The following is a 26,729-nucleotide window of genomic DNA, read 5'->3' as shown; positions in this document are numbered from 1 at the left end:
AGGATCCAGGCCCCCCTGATAGGTCCTGATGGCTGCAGAGAACTAACTCTCTCCAGTCTCACATGTTCACAATTCCTCATTATGTCACCCTGGAAGCAGCCTTACCAGGTTTGGGAAGGCACTGGGGTTTGCCGCCCCTGGTCTGGCCCACCTCTTTATTTTGTAAGAGGTGGTGGAGGATGGGATGGGGGGGCATGACAAACCCAGAAGAATAGATGTGCCTGAGTTCACAGGGCCAATGAGGGGCAATGTGGAGACGACATCCACGAACGGGCCCCCTTGGCCTCAGGGGGAAGCATTTGCCAGGCAAACCTGAGTGCGTGATGCAAACAGCAAGGGGCGAACTCTGTTGGCGTCCCCATGGAAGGAAGGGGGTCATCCCGGGAGGGGTTGAGCCAGCTTTCAGTGAAGTTTTTCTGTGTTGAGACTCCGCGCTGCACCCATAGGTCCATTCGTTAATAATTACCTAATTGGGGAGGTGGGAGGTGGTGCTGGTCATGCCGAGAGCTTCTGCCAACCTTCCTGGGCTTGATAAACCCAGGCCATGTTCCTGGGCTTCCTCTAGCACTCAGACAGCTGCCCGGGGGGCCATATGACGACTGACCGTGAGTAACTCTCTGAGGGCCACAATGGAAACTCCAAAGGGAGGGTGATCAATCATCCTAGTTTGCCCAGGACTGGGAGTTGTGGAACAGACGACTGTCAGGGCTAAAGCTTGGAAAGACCCAGAGGTGACATAGCCTAAGGCTGGAAAGATCCCTACACATGATCACGCCAACCTTCTCATCGCACCAGGGGGGGAACTGGTGCCCAGGCCCAGAAGCAGCCTCCCGCAAGGCCGCATGTGACTTAGGACCCAGGTGCTTTTGGAGAGTGCCTGACAGAGGGGCATTCTGGGTAACTCACTGCAAAGCCAGAGAGAAGAACGCATGTGAGGGTCAGGGCGGGAGAAGATATTCTAGCTTGATAGGGAGCCACGCATTGGGGCCGGGTGTTAAGTTGGTGACTGATGTGGTCACTCCAACGCCTGGGCGGAAAATAGAACAGGAAGACAAGGTAAGAAGCAACAGTGGTCTAATTCAGGGCTCAACAAACGACAGCCCGTGAGTCAGATCTGGCCCACTGCCTATTTTTGTCTTGCCCCTAAGCCAAGCATGCAAGATATAATATAAATATAAATGTAAATTAAAAAATTATAAATGGTTGAAAAAATCAAAAGGACAATATTTTGTGACCCATGTAAAGTATATGAAATTCGTATTTCATTGTCCGTCAATAAGGTTTCACCGGAACCCAGCCACCCACGAGACTGCCAACACAGCCAAGCTGGGCAGCTGCAACATGGCCATATGGCCCCCAGAGCCAAAGACGTTTACTCTCTGGCCCTTTGCAGGCCAAGTTTTCTGATCCCTGGTCTGGGTGAACAACGTTGGAGGCCTGCGTGAGGGTCATAGCAGTGGAGAGGCTGGGAGGTTGAGGGAAGAGCCGGCCAGGCATGCAGAAAGATTGAATGAGGTGGGGGGATGGAAGGCCAGGCACAGGTTTGGGATGACAACCGGGTTTGGGGCTGAGAACCAGAGAGTAATGGTAGGTCCATTTGGTGCAGAAGAGCAGATTTGGGGGCGCCTGGGTGGCACAGCGGTTAAGCGTCTGCCTTCGGCTCAGGGCGTGATCCCGGCGTTCTGGGATCGAGTCCCACATCAGGCTCCTCTGCTATGAGCCTGCTTCTTCCTCTCTCATTCCCCCTGCTTGTGTTCCCTCTCTCGCTGGCTGTCTCCCTCTCTGTCAAATAAATAAATAAAATCTTAAAAAAAAAAAAAAAAAGAAAAAAAGAGCAGATTTGGTGGAGAAAATCGAGCACCCTATTTTGGGTAGGTTAAGTTTACTGGGAAAAGATACCAATCCTTTTCCTGGGACTTTGGGCAGAACCGTTTTTGAACATCAGTGATCTTATCTGTATGGAGTGATGGTGAGACTGCCAGTTCTACTTGACCTCTACCTAGGTAAGAGGGTCAAACAAAATGGCATTGAAGTGATTTTGTAAACTGTAAAGCACACCGTGGATGTTGGTGGGCCAAATGCTAAAATAACGTTTGGTGAGTTGCCCCCTTGCCGCGGTGGGTATCTGGGCTGAGGGATTACACGTGAACGGTAAGTCTGAGTCTGGAGATTTTGTGTTCTAGCTCAGACACTTACCGTTAGATGACCTGAGTAAGTCATTTTTGGAGTCTCGGGGATGAGAAAGGAGGCCAGGGCCTGGCGGAGGTGAGAGGGATGGGAAATGCAGGGAGGTGTGGGCACGAGGGCTGCGCTCTGTTCATCTAAACCACTGCCACGGAATATCATCGCCCCACACACTGGGGAGGCGCTGGGTGTCCGTCAGCCTGCCACAGGCCCATGTGCAAGAGTTCACGGTGTCACTTACCTCCCCGGGGCCCTGCCCTTGCCCGACTTCTCAGGGGGGTTGGCTGTTCTGCCGGGGAGTTGCCTGGGCACTCTCTTTCCTCCTCTAGTCTGAGAACACAGAAGATGCGTCTTGCTGACTGCCCGCTCCTCCTTCTGGCCGGACTGCTGGTCCTTTCTCACGGCCACGGTCAGCTGCACCCTGAGCACTATAGGCAGGGTCACACCGGCAGCCCCCATCGGGAGGCTCCAAGCACAGGTGAGGGCTCCCCCAGCCTCAAGATCGTGCCGGGCAATACAGCCTTCGCTCTCCACTTCTACCACCTGCTGGCTTCCCAAAGTCCTGGGAGCAACATCTTCTTCTCCCCGCTGAGCATCTCTGCCTCCTACGCCATGCTGTCCCTGGGGGCCCGCTCGCACAGCCAGACCCAGATCCTCGAGGGTCTGGGCTTCAACCTCACGGAGCTGTCTGCATGGGACATCCACCGGGGCTTCCAACACCTCCTGCACGCTGTCCGCCTCCCGGGTGACGGGCTGGAGATGCGCATGGGCAGCGCCCTGTTCCTAAGCCAGGACCTGCTGATCCTTCCGGGATTTCTTAATGACAGTGTGGCCTTCTATGAATCCAAACTCTTCCCCACCAACTTCCGCAACTCTGTGGGCACCACCCAGCTCATCAATGACCACGTCAGGGAGGAAACTCAAGGGAAGATTGTGGATTTGGTCAGCCCCCTGAGCACGGACATCACAATGGTGTTGGTGAATTACATCTACTTCAAAGGTAAGAGTTGGTTTGTTGGTGGAGCCTTCATCTTCCCTCTCCCTCGGATTTATGGGTGGATTAAATATTTAAAAAAGAGAAAGTGGATGGATGGGGTCCGATAGGGTCAAGCAACCCTTAGAAGATTCATGTGAGAGCATGACATTTAAGATTGTGTAGTGTTCAGGTTTCCTCATACCTTTAGACATATTTGCTTATTTATTTTCCTCATAACAGTGATGTATGGAATGTACTAGTTGAACTCCTGGATTGATATTGAAGCTCTGTCACTTACCAACACCGTCAACAGGGCAGGTTGTTAGCTTGAAGGAAGGATAATAAGAGTCCCTCCTTCAAAATTGTGTTTTGAGGATCAAATTACATCACATTTTTCTGTACTCCTTAGAAGAGGGCCTAAAGGGACAGGCAAACTACTGCCCCGGCCACATCTGATGAGCCACTTGGTTTTGTCAATAAAGTTTTATTGGCACACAGCCATGTGGACTCATGTATGTATTGTCTCTGGCTGCCTTCACACAGCCACAGAGATAAACAGTTGCTATAGAGTCTAAAATATTTACTTTCTGGACCTTTGCAAAAGAAGTTTGTTGACCCTTGACCATTACATACACTCAACAAATAATTAGAGTAATCGTAATTAATCTAGTGATAACAATGCTCATTTCAAGGACCCTTGAAAACACATAAAGGAGGTGCCTGGGTGGCTCAGTTGGTGAAGCAACAGCCTTCAGCTCAGGTCATGATCTCAAGGTCCTGGGATCAAGTCCTGGGTCCGGCTCCCTACTCAGTGGGGAGCCTGCTTCTCCCTCTCCTCCCTGCTTGTGCTCTCTCTCGCTATCTCTGTCACTATCTCTGTCTCTTTCAAATAAATAAAATCTTTAAAAATAAATAAATAAATAAATAAATAAATAAATAAATAGAAATTATCCATAACCCTACCACCCTCAGACAACCAGTGATAACATTTTCACCTAGTTCATTCATCTTCCATTCACACACATATATAAAAGAGTTGAAATCACAGTGTGGGGACAAATTCGCACAGTGTGTATCATCAGTGTTCCATCAGAGAAGCAAAGCCACCATGAATATTAAGGGAAAGGCAATTGCTACAGGAATCGGACCTTGCACAATTGTGGGCAAGTGAAGGCCTGAAGGAAGCAGGGTTGGAGGGACAGAGTGAAGTCCTTGGTGCAGGTGAAAGCTTGGAGCTTATCAGGGATCTATATGCCAGGCACATGCAGCCAGCACAGTGGGTCCATGTGGGTGGGGCTTGTGGAGAAGCCCATGCTGGACACCTGGTGGTGGCTTAGGGACACGTTGGTCTGGAGGGCTAATGTTGGACAATGAACTTGGAGGACAGCATGGGTGACCTGGAGCACACAGGGCTCCACTAGGTCTTACCATCATCCCATCTTCCCAGGAAGACCTTCAGCGTGTAGTGGTTGCTTCACATCTACCTCCCAGCCTAACACTTGTAACCACCTTGAACCCAGAATCTGCAAGGAAGAGATTCTGGGACACAGTCCCAGACTAACAATCCCGCCAAACTGGTCATTGCTTGCATTTTACACATGGAATTATTCATGCACCACTGAAAACCTTTTCAAAAACCTTTTTAATTCTGCAATAACCATAAACTTATAGGAAGTTGTAAAAATAGTGTAGAGAGATTCTGTGTACCTTTCATCCAGGTTAGATAACATCTTATAGAACTGTCATACAAAAGCAAAACCAGGAAATTGACATGGTGCAATCTACAAACTTTATTCAGATTTACCAGGTTTTATGTGTGTGTGTGTGTGTGTGTGTGTGTGTGTGTGTGTGTGTGTGTGAGAGAGCACAGCTTTATGCTATTGAAAACTTTATTTAGATCTCACTTTAATGGCTGCACAATATTATATAGAGCCATTCCTTTTAAAATATAATTTAAATGTGTAGTATATACCATCAACCTACCGAAAGCTCTGACTGTAAGGAAGGGTTTGGGGGCACTCTTTCTGAAAAATACCTAGCTTCAGCTGGGTTAGTGCTGTTGGCCTAAGAATGAGAGGTTTTCCAGAAATAGGAAGGAGATAGAGACATTCTGCCCTCTGACGCATCTGCCCAACAATTTGGGATGTAAGTTTAGCTCCAGGCCTCACTGTAGGTCACACGGTGAGAGAGTGGAACAATTGTGGCTTACGTTCAAAACTGAAAAGTACCTAGAAGAAAACAAAAGATGCACAGGATCTCTGTAGATAAGATTATCTTGAGATATAGTAAAGCAGACTTAAATTTAAAAAAACACACACAGATATACCATGTTCATGAAAAGGAAGGTTTAATATGTAAAAATGTCAATTCTCTCATGAATTAATCTAAATATTTAATGAAATTCCAATCAAAATCCTAACAGGTTTTTTTTTCTCTTTGGTGGCAGTTAACAAGCTGATTCTAAAATGTAGGTGGGGGTACAAAGGTCAAGAATAGTTAAGATGGGAAAACTTGCCTGCCAGAGGATGAGACTTATCAAAAATCTATATTAATTTAGGTTGTGTAGTACAAATAGACCAATGGGACAGAATAGTGAGGCCAAAACAGAGCCCAGAAATGGCCTCATGGATAGATACATGGACATTTGATATTTGTCAAAGCTGGCATCCCTTCTCACCATGTTGGAGCATTGAGGAAAAAGTGGATTTGTAAAAATGGTGCTGGGACAACTAGATACCCACAAGCAGAACAAAATGGGCTTGGACCCCTCCTTTCATCCAATAATAACTATTTATTCTAGGTGGGGTATAGTCCTTTTTGCAAAAGGGAAGACGAAAGCTTCTAGAATATCATATAAGAGAGTATCTTCATGACCTTGAAGGGAAAGTTGTCCTAAATAAGACACAGAAGACCTAACCACAAAGTAAAAGACTAATATGTTTACTGCATTAAAGTTAAGAATTTCAATCATTAAAACACATCATTAATAGAGTGAAAAGACAAAGACAGAGAGAGAGAGACAGGGGATTTGCACCTCACAACTGACAGACAACTAGTGTTCAGAAAGAACTCCTGCAGATCACTAAGAAACAACCCTACACAAACACGGGGGAAAACATGAACTGGTTCTGACGTAACAAAAACAAAACAAAGGACATTTAATTGGTCAATAAACATACAAAAGATTGCTCAACCTTGTTTTTAACCAAGAAATTGCACTACAAAGTCATAACAATCTATCACTACATAAGCATCAGGTTGGCAAAAAAATGTAAGTGCAGGAATGTAGATTAAATGGTGAAGACAGGGGTGCCTGGGTGGCTCAGTTGGTTAAGTGTCTGACTCTGGGTTTCAGCTCAGGTCATGATCTCAGGGTCATGGGATTGAGCCCCGTGTCTAGCTCCACATTCAGTATGGAGTCTGCTTGAGATTCTTTCTCCATCTCTCTCCCCCTCTGTTCCTCCCCACTCTTGTACTGTCTCTCGCTCTCTCTCTCTCTCTCAAACAAATAAATAAATAAAATGTTTTTTAAAAATGGTGAAGACATGAAACAACATTGCTAATACACTTTTGTATCTCACATTTTAGAATCTAAATGAGCCTTGAGAGATCCATTTCTTAGGCAGGTCAGGTTTTGAAGGATCTAAATGGTACACCATGATGGACTAGTAAGGTGGGCATCTCCATGACTGTGGGAGAGGCATTCCCTGGCTGGATGGTTGACTTGTTGGTCCACGGGTGCCTTGTGCCTTCTTTCCTTCTTCCCTTCAGCTTTGTGGGAGAAACCATTCATTCCCTCGATGACCACGCCCCAAGACTTCCACGTTGATGAGAATACGGTAGTCAAGGTGCCAATGATGCTACAGGACACCCAGCACCACTGGTATCTTCACGACAGACACTTGCCCTGCTCGGTGCTGCGGATGGATTACCAAGGAAACATGACGGCCTTTTTCATCCTTCCTGACCGAGGGAAAATGAAGCAGGTGGAGGAGGTCTTGACTCCAGAGATGCTAACAAGGTGGAAAAACTTGCTTCAGAAGAGGTAATCAATCGACAGCACTGCCTTTCAAATGGACCCTTCTAATGAAAGCCAATGCCCACATGGGGGTGATTGCCAAATTAGGAAAGAATTCTTATTTGCTTGAAGCCTTTCCATAGGTTCGTTAGATGATGAACTCTCCTGTTACATCGTAAATATGATTTTGCCCCAATCAGTGAAAAGAGAACCAGACTAGGAGTTAAGAGTCCTGGTCCTAGATGTAGCCCTTACACTGCACAAGACTTGGGTGACGTGGCATTGGCTCTCTGATGGTCTGCCCAACCAGGCAGTGAGTAGGTAGACCTCCGTTCAAGGTGTCTAGTATAGAGGGACTTAAAAAAAAATAAATAAAACTCCATCCACCCATCCAAGGAAGGAGCAAGGAAGTGTCCTATCACCCTGGGGCTGTGAATGGGAAAAATTACCAACCATAGATAAGGGCCTCAGCCACATGTGGATGCAAAATTTACAGAGCTCATGCGGAAGAGGAATTCTAGCCAAAGAAATCATCTGGTCCCAAATAAGTGAAAACCACAGGACCCCAACAGAGGCGAAGGCAAAGCCACCCCACAGGGAGACTTGTATCTCCCTGGGTACCTGACACGCCCACAGAAAGCAACCTCTCATGAAAATGAACTTCCAAGGGAGGAGGTCCTGCAGACAGCAGCGCTGGGGGCAAAGGAGCCTGGCTTTGAGTCCCTGGGAGCACTGGAGCAAAGTCAGATGGAGTGAGTGGGGCCAGCCAGAGAGTGCAGTCAAGAGAAGCACAGTGTGCTGGGGTCCCTCACTTGTCTAACCCCATGCCTCCCTCAGGTACTTTTATAAGAAGCTCGAGCTGCATTTCCCCAAATTCTCCATTTCTGGCTCCTATCAATTAGATCAGATTTTGCCCAAGATGGGCTTCATGCATCTGTTCTCGAAGCAGGTTGACTTGTCTGGCATCACCAAAGAGCGAAAACTGCAGGTGTCCAAGGTAAGTCATCCGTGGTCATCCATGCGTGGAGACTCGGCGGGGAACTTTCGCCCTTGGGAGCTGCAGGGTGATGGGTGTTCTCTCTGCCACCACATGAAATCTCAGAGCCCAGGTTTCATTCAACCATGCACAGACATGCCTGTGGGTGTCCTTGAACCAACTCACCACCTGTGGCACGGTACTTGGCCCTGGGGATATGGTGTCCACCCAGTCCGTGTCCTCGGGAAGCTCTCACAGCCAAGTGGGCTTCACAGATGACAATAGAGAGTGACAAATGGATAGAAATAGACGGAGGATACAGACCAGGCTGGGCTGGGTGTGTGTGTGTATCAGAGATCTCTTTGACGAGAGAAAGAGACCTATGACTTCAATTAAGAAGACAAAAGTATGCTCTAGGGAAGGGCCTTGAGTTGCAGAGTTGAATTCCAGGTCCTCCCCTTATGGCATTCCAGGGCGAGGGAGTGTCTGGATTTATTTTCCTCATCTGTAAAACAGCCATGAGACATCAACCTTAGAGGGTAGCTCTGAAGATTTCAAAAGAGCCCTAGGCACACAGTAAGTGTTCAGTTGCTGAGAGAAAGAATTATTCCTATAAATAAGAGGTCATCCAGCTCACAGATCCCCCCAGTGTAGACATTCTTGGGATGAGATCCCCAACAAGTGTCTCAGCAAGTAGGGACCCGCAGTGTTGAGCTCCAGTGATCTCTGGTTCTTCCCGTCTTGCCCAAGTCCTGATTCATGTTCTCGCAGCGGTAACACTGGTGATTTCCTCCCCCAGAGTTTTCACAAAGCCATTCTGGAAGTGGATGAGGTTGGTGCCCAGGCGGCAGCGGCCACTGGCGGCTTTATCACCTTTATGTCTGCACAGCACAATCGCAGAGTCCTGCGGTTCAACCGGCCCTTCCTCGTGGTGATCTTTTCCACCAACACCCAGAGCATCCTCTTCCTGGGCAAGGTCGTCAACCCCATGAACTCGTAGCCCTCCCAGGGCTGGCCCTTCTGTTACAAGCAGGAGGGTGTGGCCTTGGGGTTAGCAGCTCCATGTTTGGAGTGGGGGATGGAGAAGATCTTGAGAGTCTGGGCAGAAGCTGTTGGTGAGGGAGAGGGACGTGGGTGGGACAACATGCGTGTGGACTGGACACCCGGCTCCTCGGGGCAGATCCTTTCATCGCTTTGAGCGCCACCCCGGAAAGTGGGAGAAACCCTGCCAGATGGTTGAAGGATTAAACACAATAATGGCTATGAGGAGCCTGGTTTGGTGCCTTGCACACAGTAGGTACTCAATAAATGCATCCGTATTCTCCATTCCTTTGGGGTTTGCCCTGCACTGCCCTGGCGTAGCTGGTCCCAGACATGGGGGTGAGATGCTCCAAGTTCCAGTGGGTTGGCAAGGTGTGTATATGGAAGACGGAAGCCATGCGGGCCGCCGGCTGTCCCCAGCAGATGCATGCCTTGCTTCAGAGCAGGGGCTCCAAAGGCCTTGGCTGGGAGAGCACCAGGCAAGGTGGCCGCCATCGTGACCTAGTGGGAAGGCCCAGCAAGGGGGACAGCTCCCTCCCAAGGGTGGCACAGGCACTGTCCCCTCCTTGGGCCATGAAGATGTGGCCAGTTCCCCAGGACCAAAGGCTATGGTCACAGATGCACCTGCAGAAGAAGCAGGAGCCTGGGGGCCGGTGCTTACGTCCTGCTTCTCTGAGGATGTGCTCCGGGGCCTCCGGCCCATCCCTTCCCTTCTCGGGCCCACTTTCTCACCTGGCTAATACGGGCTGACCCAGGCGCTCCTGCTCAGATGTCCGTAGTACGTGGGGGTAACTCTCTGCGCAGGGTCCACCCAGAATCTTAGAGAAAAAACCTCTATCCCGCCCACAGGAAGAGGTAGGCCGACAGCACCTGGCCGCGTTTGTCCCGAGCTTCAGTAATATGTGGCAAACGCATTTCCCCAGGCCGGGCCCTGGGGCTGTTCTTGTCGGCCTGTGCGTCTGAGGCAGTGGGTCTCAAGGTCACGAACCCAGACTTCCACTGGTGACTGGAGAGACAGGCTGTGGGCCACCTCCAGCATTGAGATGATTGACCCAGCGTCACCACGATCCAGGCTTTGTGCGACGTGGTCCCTGGCCCACACCATGCCACAGGTACGAGAATGGGATCATTGTGGAAAACCAGGAAACCAATACCCAGCGCAAGAGACAGACCGCTTGCTTAGGGTGGGAAAAGCTGTTGCGGAAGGAAGCCAGAGGGGATGCGAAGGGGAGATTTTGAGGTTTTCTCCCCTGGCCTCTGAAACATAGCCTGGAGCTGGACAGGACAGCCTGGGGACAGCACTGGTAAAGGAAAGTCCCAGAGGAGGAAAGCACAGAGCTTGTCATATCAGCCCCGAGCTGTACCGAGAGGGGGCTGAAAATGTTACAGGACCCCGCGCCCTCCCCTATGCTCAAAGGAATGCACCCTCCTTTCCATCCCCTGGCTTGATTGGCTGACAAGCAACTATGTTACTGAAAGTATTTGTCCATTTCCCCCTGCACCTGTTGGAAGTTGAATTCTGCTTTTTAATAGCCAGGCAGGAGATAAAGTCTGGCCCAGGCTGACACGGCCAACTCTGCCCCTACAGAGGCAGGTGGGTGGGTGGATACAAGTCTGTCAGGTGAAAGAACAGGGGTTACTGTGGCCCTGGCACTGCCCTGGGGGGTGTGGGAACGTGGAGCCTGGTGTGATGAAGGGGAGGAAAGGGGAGCGGTCACCCGCAGCTCAGCCTTGAGAGTGATGCCTCCATATTCTGATGAAGCCTGTCCCTCCCCAGCTCAGAAGCCCTCAGTGGCTCCCTATTGCCTACAAGGTAAAGCTCACCGTCCTCTACCTGCAGTCAAGGCCCTCCCCACCTGGTGCCCGCCTGCCTTTCCTGCCTCAGTCCCTCCCCCTATACTCATGTGTCCAGTGACTTCGGCCATGGAAACGTGCTGTTTCCCTAGCTTGTCCATAGCCTCCGCTCCAGGGCTTTGCTCCCTGCAGGCCCCCATTCCACAGAGAGCCCCCTTCCCCGTCTCTGAGAACCTGCCAGGATCTCCTGTAAAGGCCTCATGCCCTCCCCAAGGCAGGCTGCCATCCTCCCATCAAACGTGGTTGGCTGACGGTAATCTGCCTGGGGGTCCCCTGGCCCCAGTTAGAACATCTGGAAGGCAGGGCTCTGTTCACCCTGTATTCCCTTCACTCGCCCCAGAACCTGGCCCCTGAGTTGATCATATGGTCTGGCATGTGGCTGAGGCTCAACTGATATTTGGTGAATGAATGAATGAATGAATGAATGAATGAATGGAAGAGGCTGTGCCCTGAGCAAGGTCCCTGAGCTGTTTGTCCTGCACCACCCCCCTGACACATCGCTGGAATTGATTGGGTAAATATTTATGCCAACTCCTCAGATTTCTTAATGCCCTTTTGGAACATTAAACCCAGAAATCAATAATAATTAAAAAAAAAAAAGACGCCATGCAGGACAGCTTATCCCCCAGAGTGGTGCCTGGGCCTCCTTCTCTTCTCCTTTGCTGCTCTCCTATGGGGTCCCTTACTTGTGTGGCACTTGGGAACCCGCTTCTCAGGGACCAGCATTCAGCTCTCCAAGGGGCCGATTGGGTTTGTGATTTCAGTGTCTCTTTTTGCAGGTAAAATGGAACCTTCCTGCACTTTGCAGCGGGAGGGCAGAGGGAGGCAATGGGAGTGCCAGGAGCGTCAGTGGTACACTCTGGGGCCCCCAGATGCCAGGGGAATGATGAGTTTGCGTGGCTCTCATAAGTGGGTGTGTGGAGATGCCCCCTGGGCTCTCTCGGTTACTTGTTCTGTCATTCAACAAATAGTTATTAGGAGGGGATTGGCCACTGGCCAGGAAACCAGGGCGTCTCCCCAGTGCAGGGGGAGGCACTTGAAATCTGGATGGGAACAAGGAGGGATGCAGCCCCAGCTTCCCCACTAACCCTGTGCTGTGGGGCAGGCACTTCACCTCCCTGGATCTCAATTTCCACTCCCCACCCTGTAAGTGGGCACAGAGCCCCCCAGCAGCTGTAGCAGCAGAGAGGGGAGGGTGGACATGGGATCCCCCAAAGCTACAGACCTGGAAGCCCCTGGCTGTGACTCGGTGTGGCAGGTGAGGGGCAGGAAGCAGCCCGCTCCATCCCTGGTGCTGGGAAGGCGAGGGGGCCCCTCTTTGAGAAACGGCAGATCGAAGGCCAGTGGCTCCCATGCTCTGAGCACCTGCAGGGAGCACGGCATGGTGATGGGTGTTTCTAGGAGTTATCAAGAAGCCACAGAACACCAAGTATAGAACCTGGACTTTGGAACCAGAATGCCTGGGTTCGAATCTGGCCGCCGCCAATGACTGACTGCATTGGCTTGTTAGGGCTGTCCGTACAAACCGAGAAGCTGAGTGGTTTTTCAACAGAAATGTATTGTCCCAGAGTTCTGGAGGCTGGAAGTCCAAGGTCAAGGTGTCGGCAGGGTGGTTCTTTCTGAGGACCCTGAGGGAAAATCTGTTCCAGGCCTCCCTCCCAGTTTCTGGTGGTTTGCTGGCCATTCGTGGAATTCTCTGTGTGTGTCTGTGTCCAGATTTCCCCTTTTTGTAAGGACACTAGTCACAGGGGATTAAGGGTCCACTCCAGTGTGATTTCATCTTAACTAATTCTATCTGCAATGACCCTATATTCAAATTAGATCAACTTCTATGGTGGCAGGGGTTAGGACTTCAATTTGGGAGGGACACGGTTCAACCCATAATAGTATGGGACATGGGGTATTCTGTGCCTCAGTTTCCTTATCTGTAAAATGGCCATGATACTACCTAACACAGAAGACCATTTGGAGCATTGGGTGGGTTCTTATACGTACAGCACACATCTTTGGTGCCCCACAGATGTTAACTAGTCTCTCATTTCATCTTTTGTCACAACCCTGTCCTCTAGAGCAAGTCACAACTTCATATGCCACAGGTCACCTGAACAAGTAAAGTGGGCTGACAGTGTCGGGGTCCAGGCGGGTGGGTCAGTAATGGCCCCCATTTCATTAAAGGCATTTCTGCTCAACATTGCAGCACTCAGTGGGCTGAGCAGAACCCACCCCTGCCCCGCGTGAAACTCACCTGTTGGGGTTGGCGTTCCCTGCTGCTCTTGGTGTTAATGGAAAAAAAAATCTGTCGTGACCTATATAGTCCTTTAAATTTCCATATTCTGGCCACTGACCCATCCTACCCTCTCACTGTAGCTGTTATGGACTTAAGTGTGTCCCCTCAAAATTCAGACGTTGAAGTCCTGAGCCCTAATGTGACTGTATTTGGCGATGGGGACTTTCGGGAAGGTAATTAAAGTTAGGTGACTCACAAGCGCCGGGCTTTAATCCCACAGGAATGGTGTCCTTATAAGAAAAGAAAGAGACACCAGAGCTGCGTCTCTCCCTCTTTCTCTTTATGCACAAAGAGCCCATGTGAGAGGGTCTCATCTATAAGCCAGGAAGAGAGATCTCACCAGAAACCAAATCTGACGTCACCTTGATCTTGGACTTCCAGCCTCCAGAAATTTGAGAAAATCAGTTTCTTCTGTTTCCGTCCCCCAGTCTATGGTATTTTGTTATGGAAGCCCTAGTGGCTAATACATGGGGCACCATGCGCTGAGACCCCCCCCCCCAAAGAAAATCTTCCTCCTCGGAGCTTACCCAGTCTCTGCCCGTTTCCTTCAGAGCCCTTTCTGAGCGGCATGGGGGAGTCAGGAGTTGCCACAGACTTTCCCCAAATTCTCAAGATATTCCTTATAATACAGGCTTAGAAAGTAGTCCATGGGATGTCTCCGGGAACAGCGCACACAGCTGGGGAAGTCCTTCCTATCTTGGTGAATCCCATCTTTCCCAAATACTTCCATCTGGAGCCTGTTGTGTGGTATCGTCCTCATTTCCCGTTCCTGCCTCGAATTAATACAAACTTAGTGGCTTAAAACAACACACATTTATTCTTCTCTACTTCTAAGGGCCCAAAGTCCAAAATAGGTCTCCCTGGGTCAACATCTTCGGCTTTCTCCTGGAGAGCCTGGCCATCACACATCCTCGGCAACCCCACATCGCACGGTCTTCTCCTGCTTCCACGATCACGTTGCTTTCTTCTGATTCTAATTTCCCACGGCCGTCACTTATAAGGACCCCTGTGATTACGTCTAGGACCCACCTGGGTGATCTGTGCTTGTCCGCCCCACGTCAAGATCCTTAACTTAGTCCCATCTGCAAAGTCCCTTTTGTCATATAAGGGAACATTCACAGGTCCTGGGTATTAGGATGTAGATATCTTTGGGGGCATGTTATTCAGCCCAGCACAGGTGTGCAATTCTATTTCTACCCTATAGAACGTAGTTTAGGAATCCCTAGGTTCTGGAAGGAAGGACTCTTGCTATGCCACATGGCACAATGTACAGAAGAGACCTAGCTTTCTCCTTGCTAATGCTTCTCCTTATGAGCTGTGTGCCTTTAGGCTGATTACCTAACCTCTCTCTGCTTCTGCCTTCTCACTGATTCGGTGGGAATCCTAGTACCCACTTCCTGAGCATCGGGAGGGCGGTGAGCACAAAGCAAGCACTCGATGCCTGGTAGTGACTGTGTGTGCCTCTAGACTGAGGGTGAGCTCTGTCTTCTCCTGGTCTTAGTGGTGGTAGAGGGACCCTGTTTGCCGAACACCAAGATCACTTCCCTGGGCAATGCCTGGCCCCCTGTCTCCTCTGCCAGCTCCACACCCCAGCTCGCCCACATAACCTCTGGGTTGTGGTCACACGTGGGACACCAATTACCAGGGTATGGGGACCTTGGGAATGAAACAAGGGTTGAGCCAGCACGCTGCACCAGCATCTTGGAAATGCTCTTGAAAGTGTGGGCTGAGTTCCAGAGCCCCCATTTCAAGGTTGAAAAGGGGAGTCCAGATGAGCCCACCAAAATCCTAGATATAGCCCTTTACCCCAAGTAAAGAGCCCTGACCTGGAGGTTGGTGATTTGGGCATTTGTCCCCATGTTGTCCTAATTTTTTTCTCGTTGTCCCTAATTTGATGCATGACTCTGAAAAGTCCCTCCTTCTTTCTGAGCCTCAATTGAGTTATTCGCACAGCCAGGGGACTGGATACAATGGTCCCTTCATCCAGCCGTGGTGACACTCAGTCCCTCTGATTTCCACCAGACTCTCACTGTTACACGAATCCAGCAAGCACGTGGGGCCGTGGAGATCTTGGGCTCACACCGCGCTCCCCCAGATGTATAGCTAAGTGGCTGCGGGAGACAGCGGAATCAGCCTGGAGGAAAGGAGGCTGGCCAGAGGGTGTCCCTTTCTCCGTGTCTGGAATGCCAGCAGTGGGTGGCCTCCCTGGGGAACCTGTGCCATTGCAAGCAAACGGGGGTCTGTGTGGGGCTGGCGGCGGGGCAGTGAGAGGGTGGCCTGGGACAGAGCTCCGGTGGCTTTGCCTGCAGCCTGCCCGTTGGCTGGAAGCCTGCGGGGACAGGACAGGGCAGGGCCCACGGGGGCGGAGCCAGGGCCTAGCCAAGGTCAGTGGCAAATACTGTTTCCAGAGCTTCCAGCTCTGCTTTTCAGTGAGCACAAGGGACTGAGGGACCGTGACCTCCACTGCGTGCACGCTTGGCCACGGGACAGAGTAAGTACCGGCACCGAGGATGGACAGAGGGCCCATGGGCTGGAGGGTGTACGGGGAATGGTGAGAACGGGACACTGGGCTTATGGAATCTGGGGGGGCCTCAAAGCTTTGGCGCTGTCCCAGAGCGACCAGGAAAACTCCCACGGTGCTGGGGAAGGAGCCAGGGCCTTGGAGGCAGTGGGGTCCCCCTGATCCCACCCCCTGGCTGTGCGAACTCGGGCACGACCCTCAATCTGGCTGCCCCTCAGTGTCCTTATAGGTAAGACACAAATTATTACACCTTCACACGGCAGCTGTGCAGATTCAGGACGTGGTAGCTCTCATTCAGGAGTGAGCTGGAGACATTTGTTGGCGCAGCTGGAGCCAGGGCTGCGCGGACATCTGGTGAGTGAGGCCAGGGACGCCGCAAACCCCCTGACAGGGCGAGGGACGGTCCCCGCGGCAAAGAACAGTTCGGAGGTGGAGAAACCCCAAGGTGAGGTCGTGGAGATCAAGCATCTGGTCCACGCGGCAGTGCTCCATAAACCAAAGCTTTTCTGTATTGTGTTTGGTGCCTGCAATCTTGGACCTTGAGAAATCAGAGAAAGGATGGAATATCGCTCTTTTCCCTGAGTGAGGGCTGCCCTGCCTGGAGGCTGTCACCCAGAGGGGTCACGGTGGCTGCTCGAGTTCCAGGTGGCTGTTTGGCGATTTGGTTTTTGTTTGTCTTGTTTTTAAAGTTTTTACTTATTTATTTGAGAGAAAGAGAGAGCGTGCGCACACACAGGGGAGAAGGGCAGAGGGAGAGGGAGAAGCAGACTCCGCGCTGAGCAGGGAGCCCGATGTGGGACTCGATCTCAGGACCCTGACATCATGACCTGAGCGGAAGGCAGATGCTTAACTGACTGAGCCACCCAGACACCCCAGGCAATTTGTTAAATAAGCAAAATGTCGACATCAAATAAGTGTAGTTTTCAGTTTTTCTAAGGATGGGGCCCTTGGCAAGAAATATGACAATAAAGGGGGGGGTGCTCCCCTGGCCAACGTCCTCAGTCACCAATCAAGAAGCCGCCACGTGAAGAGTAAGGTGGCGGGCGGCGGGGGAGGTGGTGGCCAGGAGGTGATGGGTCCGTCGGTGGTGGTGGTGGTGGTTTCGCGGGTGTACACGGGAAAGAGGTACAGCTCTTTGTATGTCAGTCGGACCTCAATGAAATGGTTTTTAAGACAGAAAAGGGAAATGGAAGCCAAGCAGCAGGGCAGGAGTTGGCAAGTTAGCCCTGGGGCCAGGAGGGCTCTGCCCTGGGTGCCCAGCCTGGCTCTGCATCCAGCATGGGATCTAAAACCTCTGAGACACAGAGAAGGACTTCATTCATTCATTCATTCATTCATTCATTCATTCCAGAAAGGGGTCTGAGGGCCAGTCCTTGACTGCAAATCTCACAGTGAGAGCAGGGTCGGGGCGGGGGGGTTCCTCTCTGTCCGGAGCACATGCTCTAGCTGGGAAAGAGGCTGGAACGCAGGAAGGCGCCAGCAAACGCGTGTGGGTTCCTGCTTACGTCACGGTGGAGCGGCGAGACAAACTATCAGGTGGGGGGCGTTACAGAGAATAACAACACAGAAGGAGGGGCCGGGCATGGGCAAGGGATCACCAACACCCAGAAGTGGCATTCAAGCGTGGCCTGAGGCCCAGGGAGGAGCTGGATCTGGCCCCCATGGGGTCCTGTGACCCCGGGAGTGACTGAGGGAGATGCCTTCAGAATGGCTCCAGGGGCAGGAGGAGAAGGGGAGTGGTCGGGTGAAAGGGGGGAGGGCCTCTATGAGGACATGGCAGGGGAAATGGGGAGAGGCCGGCAGATGACAGAGCCGCTCTGGAGCTAGAAACCCACAAGCCTCGCTGAGGATCTGGAGATGGGGAGGAAGGTTAAGAAACCTCCCTAGGTCAGTGCTGCCAGGAAGCTCTCCTGGGTCTTCAGAATCCAGGGAAAGCTGGGATTTTGTCTTTCCCTCTCTACCTGTGCCCCAAGGCTTACATCTCCCTTTTGCAGTCAGCCTTCACTAGACAGACCTCCTCAGCCACACGCCTCCCCCAGCTGAGTCCAAAGTTGACCCAGTAGGACTTCGTTGCCTAACATTTGGAATAAATGCAGCCGATTTTGAGTGCACGGATGGTGGGGATCAGTGGGAGGACTTCCTCAGCGCCTGCCCAGCCCCTGCCCACACCAGCTGGCTCAAGTCACTTCGGCCTGGATGCCAGATGAGCCTGAATGATCCGCTCTCCTCCCATGGACCCGGGGGGCCTATGTGCAGAAACCCTGGAATTGGGGGCCTAGGAGAGGGTCAGCCAGGCCAGGCTCCAATCTCCTGGCTGAGAGCCGGTCTCCCAAGGGCCAAGCTCCCAGGGCCTGGAGCAGACTCATCCCAGCTCAAAGTTGGCACAAAACTCTGTCGAGCTGTGCATTTCCCACCAGAGGCCCAGGCATTTGCTGGCACGGTCTGGGCTCGAAACTGGGAAACCAGAACCGAGCACCCTGAGGCCTTCACTTTCTCGGAAGCGATCTGAGGCCTTCACTTTCTCGGAAGTGATCTCTCTGACCCTCTGTTTCCTCCTCTGCACAATGATGATGATACCAACTCCGTGTTGCTGTGGAGGAGTATAAAGGAGCTCATACAAGTCACAGCTTGGGCAAGACCCAGGAATTCTCACCAGGAGCTACAGGAGAAAGGAGGAACGAGGTATCATGTCTCAGAGCCATGAAAAGAAGACAAGAAGCCATGTGTACACCTGTCACAGGAATCTGGATTTTAATCCCCATTCTATCACTCACTGGCTGGGACAAGCTGTACCATTTTGCTCAGCCTCAGTTTATCCATCTGTAAAACAGTCTCCATGACGCTTCCTTCGTTGACAGTTAAATGTAGTAATATTTGTAGAGTGTTTAATAGATCCTTAATGAAACTGGCTTTAATAAGAGATAGGGAGTGGGCCCAAATGGAGTGAGAGTTCTAGGTCCCAAACCTGCAGCCCAGGGGAGAGTGGATGAGGCTGGAGCCCCTTGCACAGAGACCCCGCTGTCCAGGGAGACCCAGGGGGCCCTGGGAACGTGGCTCTGGCCCATCAGACTTCTGCTGTTTGGTGGGAGGCGAGAGGGGGGTTCAGTGGCAGGGAGAAGGGTCACTGGCCACAAGACATGCTAGACTTTGAGTGGTTTAAGAACAAACCGAGGCCTGCAGAGGGGCAGGGACTGGCCCAAGGCCCCCAGGCCGGCTGCAAGGACAGGAGGCCAGAACTCTATGTCCTGCCGAGCCAACCGCCCTTGGGCTCCATGCAAGCAGGACACTCCCTCAATTGTCTGCAACTATTCTTTGAAAGCATTTCTTTTAAAGTAATTATCAGCCGGGTGTTACTCTGTGATAAGGGGGGGAGGGGTTGAGCGCCAGGATCGCTCCCAGCCCCCTGCTACATTGATGGCTCTAACACGTTGCGGGAGGGACCACACTGTGCCATAAAATTAACTAGTTTAAAGGCCACAGAGATTACAACACCCACCCATGTCGTTTAAAGACAGGCACTCCCAGGGTGCACGCAGAAAGGGGTTGTCAGCCTGGGAAGCCCGGACCCGTTGCTCAATTATCTGCGGATGAGCGGCTCTGCTGCTGGCCAGTGAGGCGGGAGACACAAAGACTGGGGGCTGTCACGCGGAAGGAGGGCCAGGGATCCGGGGAAGCCAAATGGCGTGGCGGTTTAGAGCATGGGCTTTGAGCGTCAGATCTGGGTCTGAGCTCAAGCTGTGTCCCCAACAGCCAGTGACTCGGCCTCCCTGAGTTTCAGATGCCCTCTGTAGAAAGGTGCTAGTAGAAGCCCCTGTCTCTGAGGGTGCATGTGAAGCTGATGGGGGCAGCTACGAGGAGACAGCGCCGCAGCCAACGGCAGGCCCGTGACAGCGGAGGCTGCTGTATGGGGCTCTGGGTGGCTCGAAGTTCTGCAGACAGAACATTCTGAATGAGCCTCCTTTGTGAGCTCAGGTGCAATGCAGAGGCCAGGGTTGGTGGGCGTGGCCTGCTCAGGTCACTCGATTTTGCTCAAAGACAGGACAGCAGCCCAGGTCTGCCAGACCCCCAAGATCACTGGAGCCCCCCCCCCGCCCCCAGCAGTGGGCCACTTAGCATGCCATGTCCAATGCAGCTGTTTGGGGCCCTTTGGGGTTGGGGTTTGGGGGGGTCACGGGACTCTGGCAGGACCCTGAGGTTGGGGACCTGATGACGTTGTGTTCGTGGCGGAAGACCCAGCTGGAGGGAGTCCTCGCCGTCAAGGGCTTTCCTCAGCAGACAGGCTGCCAGGCCCACATGAGAGCAAGGGTGTGGTGAGAGCGTGTACCCCACGGCACAGCGGAGGAACTGGGGGATCTCGGTGGGGCTTTGACTGGAAGCTGTCCCAGCCACGGCTGACCCTTCCACCACAGCCACAGCCACGGCTGACCCTGCCACGGCACCAGGGATGAGCCGGGCCCAGCCACAACCCTTGTCCTATGTGGATACTTAAAGCCCCCAGCCACGCCCTGGCACAGGTACGCGTGTCCCCTCCGTTGTACAGGTGGGGCAGTGCCACGGGGCGTGGCTGACTTGCCCTACACCGCACTCGTGGGAAGTAGCGGGGCGGAGCTCTGAACGCAGGAGGCCGGGCTGCAGAGTCTGGGCTGGTCCTAGGCGGATCGTGAGCACAGGAGGCCCGGGCACAGGAAGGGTTCTGGTTGGAGGGGAGGGGTCTAGGTAGGTAGACAGGAGAGAGGAAGGGGAAGAGGGGCTGAAGACCCCCCAGGGCCCACCTAGGAGGCCTCCTCATCTGGGGGACGGAAGGAAGAGGAGATGTCTTGGCTCGGGCTGTCCTAACAAAGCATCACAGAACAGGAAACAGGTCTCCGCTCAAGGTGTCGGCTGGGCTGGTTCCTCGACTCGCAGATGCCAGTCTCCTGCCTGGGTCCTCATGGGGCCTTCCCTCTGTGTGTGTCTGGGTCTCAATCTCTTCTCCCAAGGACACCGGCCAGATTGGATCAAGGCCTGCGTGTATGACCTCATTTTGACTTCAATACCTTTTCCAAGACCCTGTCTCCAAATACAGTCCCATTCTGAGGTGCTGGAGGTTAAGACCTCGACATAGGAGTTGGGGGGACACAATTCAGCCATCATAGAATAGGAGGGAAGTTGGGGTGCTCACATTAAGAGGGCAGAATTTCCTCATGGGGTTGGGGGGAGGTGCCTCTGACGAGATGCGAGGATGGCCCCGGGGTCCTAGCACACCCCTTTCCCAGGGGGGAGGAAGGAAAGACCCAGTTGGCACCCGCGTGTTCACCAATGACTCTCTGGAGCCTGGCTCCCTGCCTGCCATGTGGGAGATGCCCATTATCTATTTGCTGAGTGAACAAGGCTAGACCAGCCGTCTGAGGGGCCCATGGCGGGTAGTTGATCTGAGTTCATAGAAGAAGCACCAGACCTTGCAAAAATGCTGCCCCCAGGGGTTGAAGTGACAGTCACAGTCCACTTGGAAAGGTGACTTCTCATACCCTGGGAACCTCAGAGATGCCGATCAGGCCGAAGGAGGGGAGCCGTGCACTCCCACACCCCACGCCCCCGTAGCATGTACCCTGATGTGGATGAGAGGACCCCTGCCCCAGTGACCAGCCCCCACCACGGGTCTGCAGGCTCTGCCTTCTCCTCCCTCTCCTGACCCTTAGATGCCCACGTGCCCCGAGTCTCTGTCCTTGAGCCCCCACGGCTCTCCTTAAACCCCCCTCCCAACCCCCCGGGCTCATCATCTCCCTTAGATGCGGCACGGCGGGTGGTCACAACTCTGGGTCATGGGCCTTCCACACTTTGCCCCGATCCCCCAGCACCCGCAGGGCAGACCCCTGAGGACGCCGTCCCACTTGCCTTTCAGGAAGAGCAGCAGCCACAATGCAGCTGTGCCTCCTTCTATGCCTGCTGCTTCTCAGCCCCCCAGGTGCTAGCCTGCACCGCCCCCGCTCCCGGGAGGCAAAGAAGAGAGTCAAGGAGCCGCCCGTGCTCAGCACGGTGGCGCCCGCCAGCAGGGACTTCGCCTTCGACCTCTACAGGGCCTTGGCTACGGCTGCCCCCGACCAGAACGTCTTCTTCTCCCCTCTGAGCATCTCCACCGCCCTGGCCATGCTGGCCCTGGGGGCGCGATCGCGCACAAAGGTGCAGATCCTAGAGGGCCTGGGCCTCAGTCCCCAGGAGGGCTCAGAGGAGGAGCTCCACAACGCCTCCCACGAGCTGCTGCAGGAGCTCGCCCGGCCCAGGAGGGACATCCAGCTGCGCCTCGGCAACGCCCTGTTCATCAGCCCCACGGTGCACCTGCAGGACACCTTCGTGAACGCCGTGAAGACGCTGTACCTGGCAGACACCTTCCCCACCAACTTTGGGGACCCCGCAGAGGCCCAGAAGCAGATCAATGATTACGTGGCAAAGCAAACCGAAGGCAAGATTGTGGACTTGGCTAAGGACCTGGATAGCACGGAGGTCATGGTTATGGTGAATTACATTTTCTTTAAAGGTAAGACCCCTGTGCGCAAGCCTGAACTTTCTCCTTTGTGCTGCTTTTGTCAAAAGAGCACCCAATTCCCACACACATAAAGGGGTAGGAGTAGAGTTAGTTCCTTCTGGTGCCTGTTGACAGCGCGAGGCCAACAAGCAGCCAAGGGTAAGACAGGCATCTTCCTATGGGGCAAGGGGCTATCAAAAGGGGCTGCTGTGTCCCCCACCGGGGAAGAGCTGGGTCCTGTCCGTGGGCCCTGGGGTCACAGCTTCCACACTGGCTCTAAAGCACGAGATCGCCATGGCTGCTGTACTGCCACTCGGGGCAGGGTTGCAGGTCTTAGAGGCACCTTGGAGGGCCTTCCCTACCCCTACCTCCTTGCCCCCATGCCCTCCTAGGGGCTGTTCCCTCGGCGGAGAAATCCCTTGACAAGCACCTGTCCCTCTGGAGAGTCCTCTCCCCCTGGCCCACGACAGCTGATCCCTCCCTTCATCCCCCCGGCGTTTCTTGTGGCTACCCCTACTCATCTTGGCTCTCAGGTCTTCTTCTCCTTCTAGATGCTGAGACCCTGGGTGCCTGTATGGGGCCTGGCTGAGGATGGGAAGGCAGAGGTGGATAAAGGAGGGGAGGGGAAGGAGGGAGGAAAGAGGAAAATAGCTAGCTTGTTAACCACCTCCCCCCTTCCTAGGAGCGCAGATGGCGAGCAATCCAGCTTGGAATCCAAGATTTCTTGTCCCCCAGGGCAGGGATCTCTCTAGGACACCAGGCTGCAGGGACCACTGTGACATAAGCTACGTGGGCACTGGGGTGGGTTCCGAATCTGATGACTACTAAGAAGATGGGAAGAACTACTTGTATCTCGTTGATGCGGAAGTTTAGCAGGAATCAGAGCAGGAAGGGTACCTGAGGGTTTCTCAGCAAGAAGAACCTTGTATGTCCAGGAAACTTAAAAACCTCTCTCCCGAACTTAGATCAAAATCCAAAAGTGGGAAAAGAGTGAAAAACAGAAAAACTCCCCCAGGTGTAGTGTCGCTTGGTCAGCCATCCGTATCGTTGACCCTCTTCCCGAGCGTATTTGACCTTGAGTAACACCAGAGAATCAAACAAACACCATTGGCGGTCGAGGGCCTCCAAAGACATGAGAGGCATCCTCCTTGCTTTGCCCACGTGGAGGGAAAAGACCCACAGAAAGTTCAGGCAAGTCCCCGAAATTATAAAGAGGCTCGCCTTTCTATTCCAGGGGTTCCGCGGGCCCTGACACCGAGGAGACTGTGCCAAGGACAATGAGCTCTGTTGGATGGGTTTACCGTCTCGACGCTGTTCATTTGCAGCTAAGATTTCTAATGTCTTTTCCTTTTCGGTATTTAGCGAAGTGGGAGGCAAGCTTTGACCACAAAAGCACCCGAAAGCAGGACTTCCATGTGACCTCGGAGACGGTGGTGCAGGTGCCCATGATGAGGCGGGAAGACCATTATTACTACTTCCTGGACCGCAGCCTCTCCTGCAAGGTGGTGGGGGTCCCCTACCAAGGGAACGCCACCGCTTTCTTCATTCTCCCCAGCGAGGGCAGGATGGGACAGCTGGAGAACGGACTGAATGAGAAAACCCTGAGGAAGTGGCTCAAGATGTTTGCAAAGAGGTATTCCGCAGGCCACGTGGGGCCAGCCAGGCCCTGCACACTGCCAGGGACACACCGCAGTGGTGGGAAGGTCTCACCCAGCCCAGGAGCGGCCTCCAAGCCTGGAGCCATTGCTTGAGGTCCCGGCCCCCAGGGCCTGGTCCAGCTGGATGGAGCAGGGCTGGACACTTACCTTCCTGATGGGGCCATCAGCATGGGCAGGGACCTCTGGGGACAGCTCAGGACCAAGTCCAGAGTGGGGAGGGCTCTAGACAAGGGGCTGGAGGATCACTGCAAAGCCGAGGGGAGAGAGCGGGAATATGAGCTCCATGAACCGATGCTCTGGGAAGATTCTCACAATGTTCCTGTCCTCTGTCCAGGCAGCTCGAGCTGTACCTTCCCAAGTTCTCCATCGAGGGCTCCTACCAGCTGGAGAAGGTCCTCCCCATGCTGGGCATCAATGACGTCTTCACCTCCCATGCTGACCTGACTGGCATCACCAACCACTCCAGCATCCAGGTGTCTGAGGTGAGCTCGGAAGCCCTGAGCCCCTGAGCCCCTGCTTTCAGAGATTTCTGTTCTGTCCTACTCTGTTCTATTCTATTCTATTCTATTCTATTCTATTCTATTCTATTCTATTCTATTCTTTCCTATTCTAGTCTATTCTGTTCCGTTCTATTCTATTCTATTCTATTCTATTCTATTCTATTCTATTCTATTCCTTCCCACTCCATGGTGCTCCTTTCATTCCATTTCATTCCACATTCCACATTCTCTCTCTTTCTCCCTCACTCCCCTCTTTTTCCTCAAGAAGCAAAGCTATCACTTCGTGTCTTATCCTATGCACAGTGGGAAACCATATCCAGCACTGTGTCTTGGGCGGGGGGGGCTCTCATTCAGCAATCAAAACGAAGAACTAGGCGCTAGCTCCTTTACTCACTAGCTGTGTGACCTCCAACAATTTCTTGACCTCTCTGAGCCTCTTTTCTCTCTATAACATTGGAGAGTCGCAACCTTGCTGCGAGATGCTGTGAGAATTCAAGGAAAGGCACAAGTGCGGTCGCCTCCCGGCATAGATCCTGGTGCACGGTAGCCACACGACCGCGTCATTTACCACCTGCTTGGTGGCGCAGTTGCGCAGAGACTTGGATAGGGATGCCACAGGCAGAAACTCTGCTGTCTCCTGGGATGGCATCTCCCAGCCCCTGGTGGCTCGGTGACACCTGCTGTCTCCTGCAGATGGTGCACAAGGCTGTGGTGGAGGTGGACGAGTCGGGGACCAGAGCGGCTGCAGCCACAGAGACAATCTTCATGTTCAAGTCGGCCCCAATGAGCTCGCAGAGGGTCATGTTCAACAGGCCCTTCATGATGCTCATTGTGGAGAACTCCACGAACGTCCTCTTCCTTGGCAAAGTGACCCACCCCTGAGGTCGGTGCTTCTCCTGAGAGGCCAAAGTGGAAGGCACACAGTGTCACCTGTCCGCTGGGACCTGGTGATTTACACAGGTTTCATGCACTAATGAGGCTTTTACAAGTAATAATAGTCATAGTATGGGTATTCTAATGATTGCTTCTTCTCACACAACTACACAACATGGACACCTTGAAGAACCTTCGAGAGCATCTGGTCTTGCCCTCACCCTTCATCAGTGGAGACTGGGAGTGAGGCCCAGAGAGGTTGGTTGCCTTGCCCAAGGTCACACAGCATGTGAGTGGTAGAGAGAAGCCCAGAATCCAGGCCCCTGATGTCCAGCCCAGTGCCACTCAGTTCTGTAGGAGGATTGTTCTGGTAGACATTTCTACCAAGAAATGTATTTCCAAGCCGAGTCCTCCTCTTGCCAGCAATAGCAACCATCAGTGAGTTCATCATGGGGTGGGAAGAACATTGAACTGGGAGTCTGGAATGGGGTTTCTGTCCCAGCTAACCAGCTGTGGGGCTTTGGGGTAATACTGTCCCTCTCTGGACCTCTATTTCCCCCACGCATACAATGAAGGATCAGGTGAAGGTTGAAGGCTCCCTGACATCATAGAAGGAAGCTGGGGCATTCTCCGCCAGTCACAGTAGATTTTAACACATTCCAGTGCTACTTGTCCTTGAAGAAAAGCGAGTGGACAGCAGGATGGAAATGGCCCATCGCAGCATCGAAATATCCTGTGGCTCCAGTTAGACCTCCTGGCGTTGGCTGGGGGCGGGAGCACGGAGGCCTGTTGCAAATACTAGCCTATCTATCGAAGACATTGATGACTAACCGTGAATGTTAGTGTCAATGATAACAATAAAGCATTTTGCAAACACTGGGCGTCATTGTCTTTACGAAAATAACGCTGGGAATGGCGACATTAATTACCGTGTGCCAGGCTTGGCGCTAGGTGCTTTACCTGGATGATTGCCTTTCTCTGCTGTGAGGTGGGTACCATTGTTACCCCATTTTACAGATGGGGAAGGCAAGGCTTGCAGAGAGCGGGCTGCTTATCCAATCACACAGCTTCTAAGGGGCGGAGGCAGGATTTGACCCTGGGAGTGTGGTCCCCAGACCCACATTTGCAGCCCTGTGCTCTGCTGCAGGGAAGACATGACTGAGAACCAGAAGCCTGGGTCGGGCGCCTCTCAGCCACCCGCTCCCCTGTGATGCAGGTAGGCTTATCCTCTCTTTTATGAAAGCCACTACGGACAGTTACTCACCTATCAAATGAATGGGATTGGACACTTGAAAGAATCCATGAAAGAGCGAATGAGTCTTTCACTCAATTGTTCCCT

General features: G+C 52.8%; 2 protein-coding genes across 4 annotated transcripts; both read left to right on the top strand.

Annotated features, from left to right (window-relative positions):
• Nucleotides 1–504: 504 nt before the first annotated feature.
• On the top strand, nt 505–26,266 carry SERPINA4 (serpin family A member 4). 3 transcript variants are annotated; one of them, XM_048219876.2, is made up of 7 exons: nt 552–605; nt 1,927–2,003; nt 2,514–3,184; nt 6,932–7,205; nt 8,016–8,175; nt 8,954–15,827; nt 21,739–26,266. In XM_048219876.2, the coding sequence occupies exons 3-6, from the start codon at nt 2,530–2,532 to the stop codon at nt 9,152–9,154; spliced, it is 1,290 nt and encodes a 429-aa protein (XP_048075833.2). In that variant the 5' UTR covers nt 552–605; nt 1,927–2,003; nt 2,514–2,529; the 3' UTR covers nt 9,155–15,827; nt 21,739–26,266. The 3 variants fall into 3 exon arrangements, with proteins under 3 accessions (XP_026371157.3, XP_048075833.2, XP_048075832.2); XM_026515372.4 differs by lacking the exon at nt 1,927–2,003 and having other exon boundaries at nt 505–605; XM_048219875.2 differs by lacking the exons at nt 552–605; nt 1,927–2,003 and adding an exon at nt 612–1,056.
• SERPINA5 (serpin family A member 5) lies at nt 15,743–26,266 on the top strand. Its single transcript, XM_026515370.4, has 5 exons — nt 15,743–15,827; nt 21,739–22,371; nt 23,722–23,992; nt 24,352–24,499; nt 25,211–26,266. The coding sequence occupies exons 2-5, from the start codon at nt 21,756–21,758 to the stop codon at nt 25,397–25,399; spliced, it is 1,224 nt and encodes a 407-aa protein (XP_026371155.2). The 5' UTR covers nt 15,743–15,827; nt 21,739–21,755; the 3' UTR covers nt 25,400–26,266.
• Nucleotides 26,267–26,729: the final 463 nt, after the last annotated feature.

This window comes from Ursus arctos, unplaced genomic scaffold (assembly GCF_023065955.2).
Source record: "Ursus arctos isolate Adak ecotype North America unplaced genomic scaffold, UrsArc2.0 scaffold_25, whole genome shotgun sequence".
Lineage (NCBI taxonomy): Eukaryota > Metazoa > Chordata > Mammalia > Carnivora > Ursidae > Ursus > Ursus arctos.
Note: the sequence above shows the minus strand (reverse complement) of the source record. Positions and strands in the feature narration are given on the sequence as shown.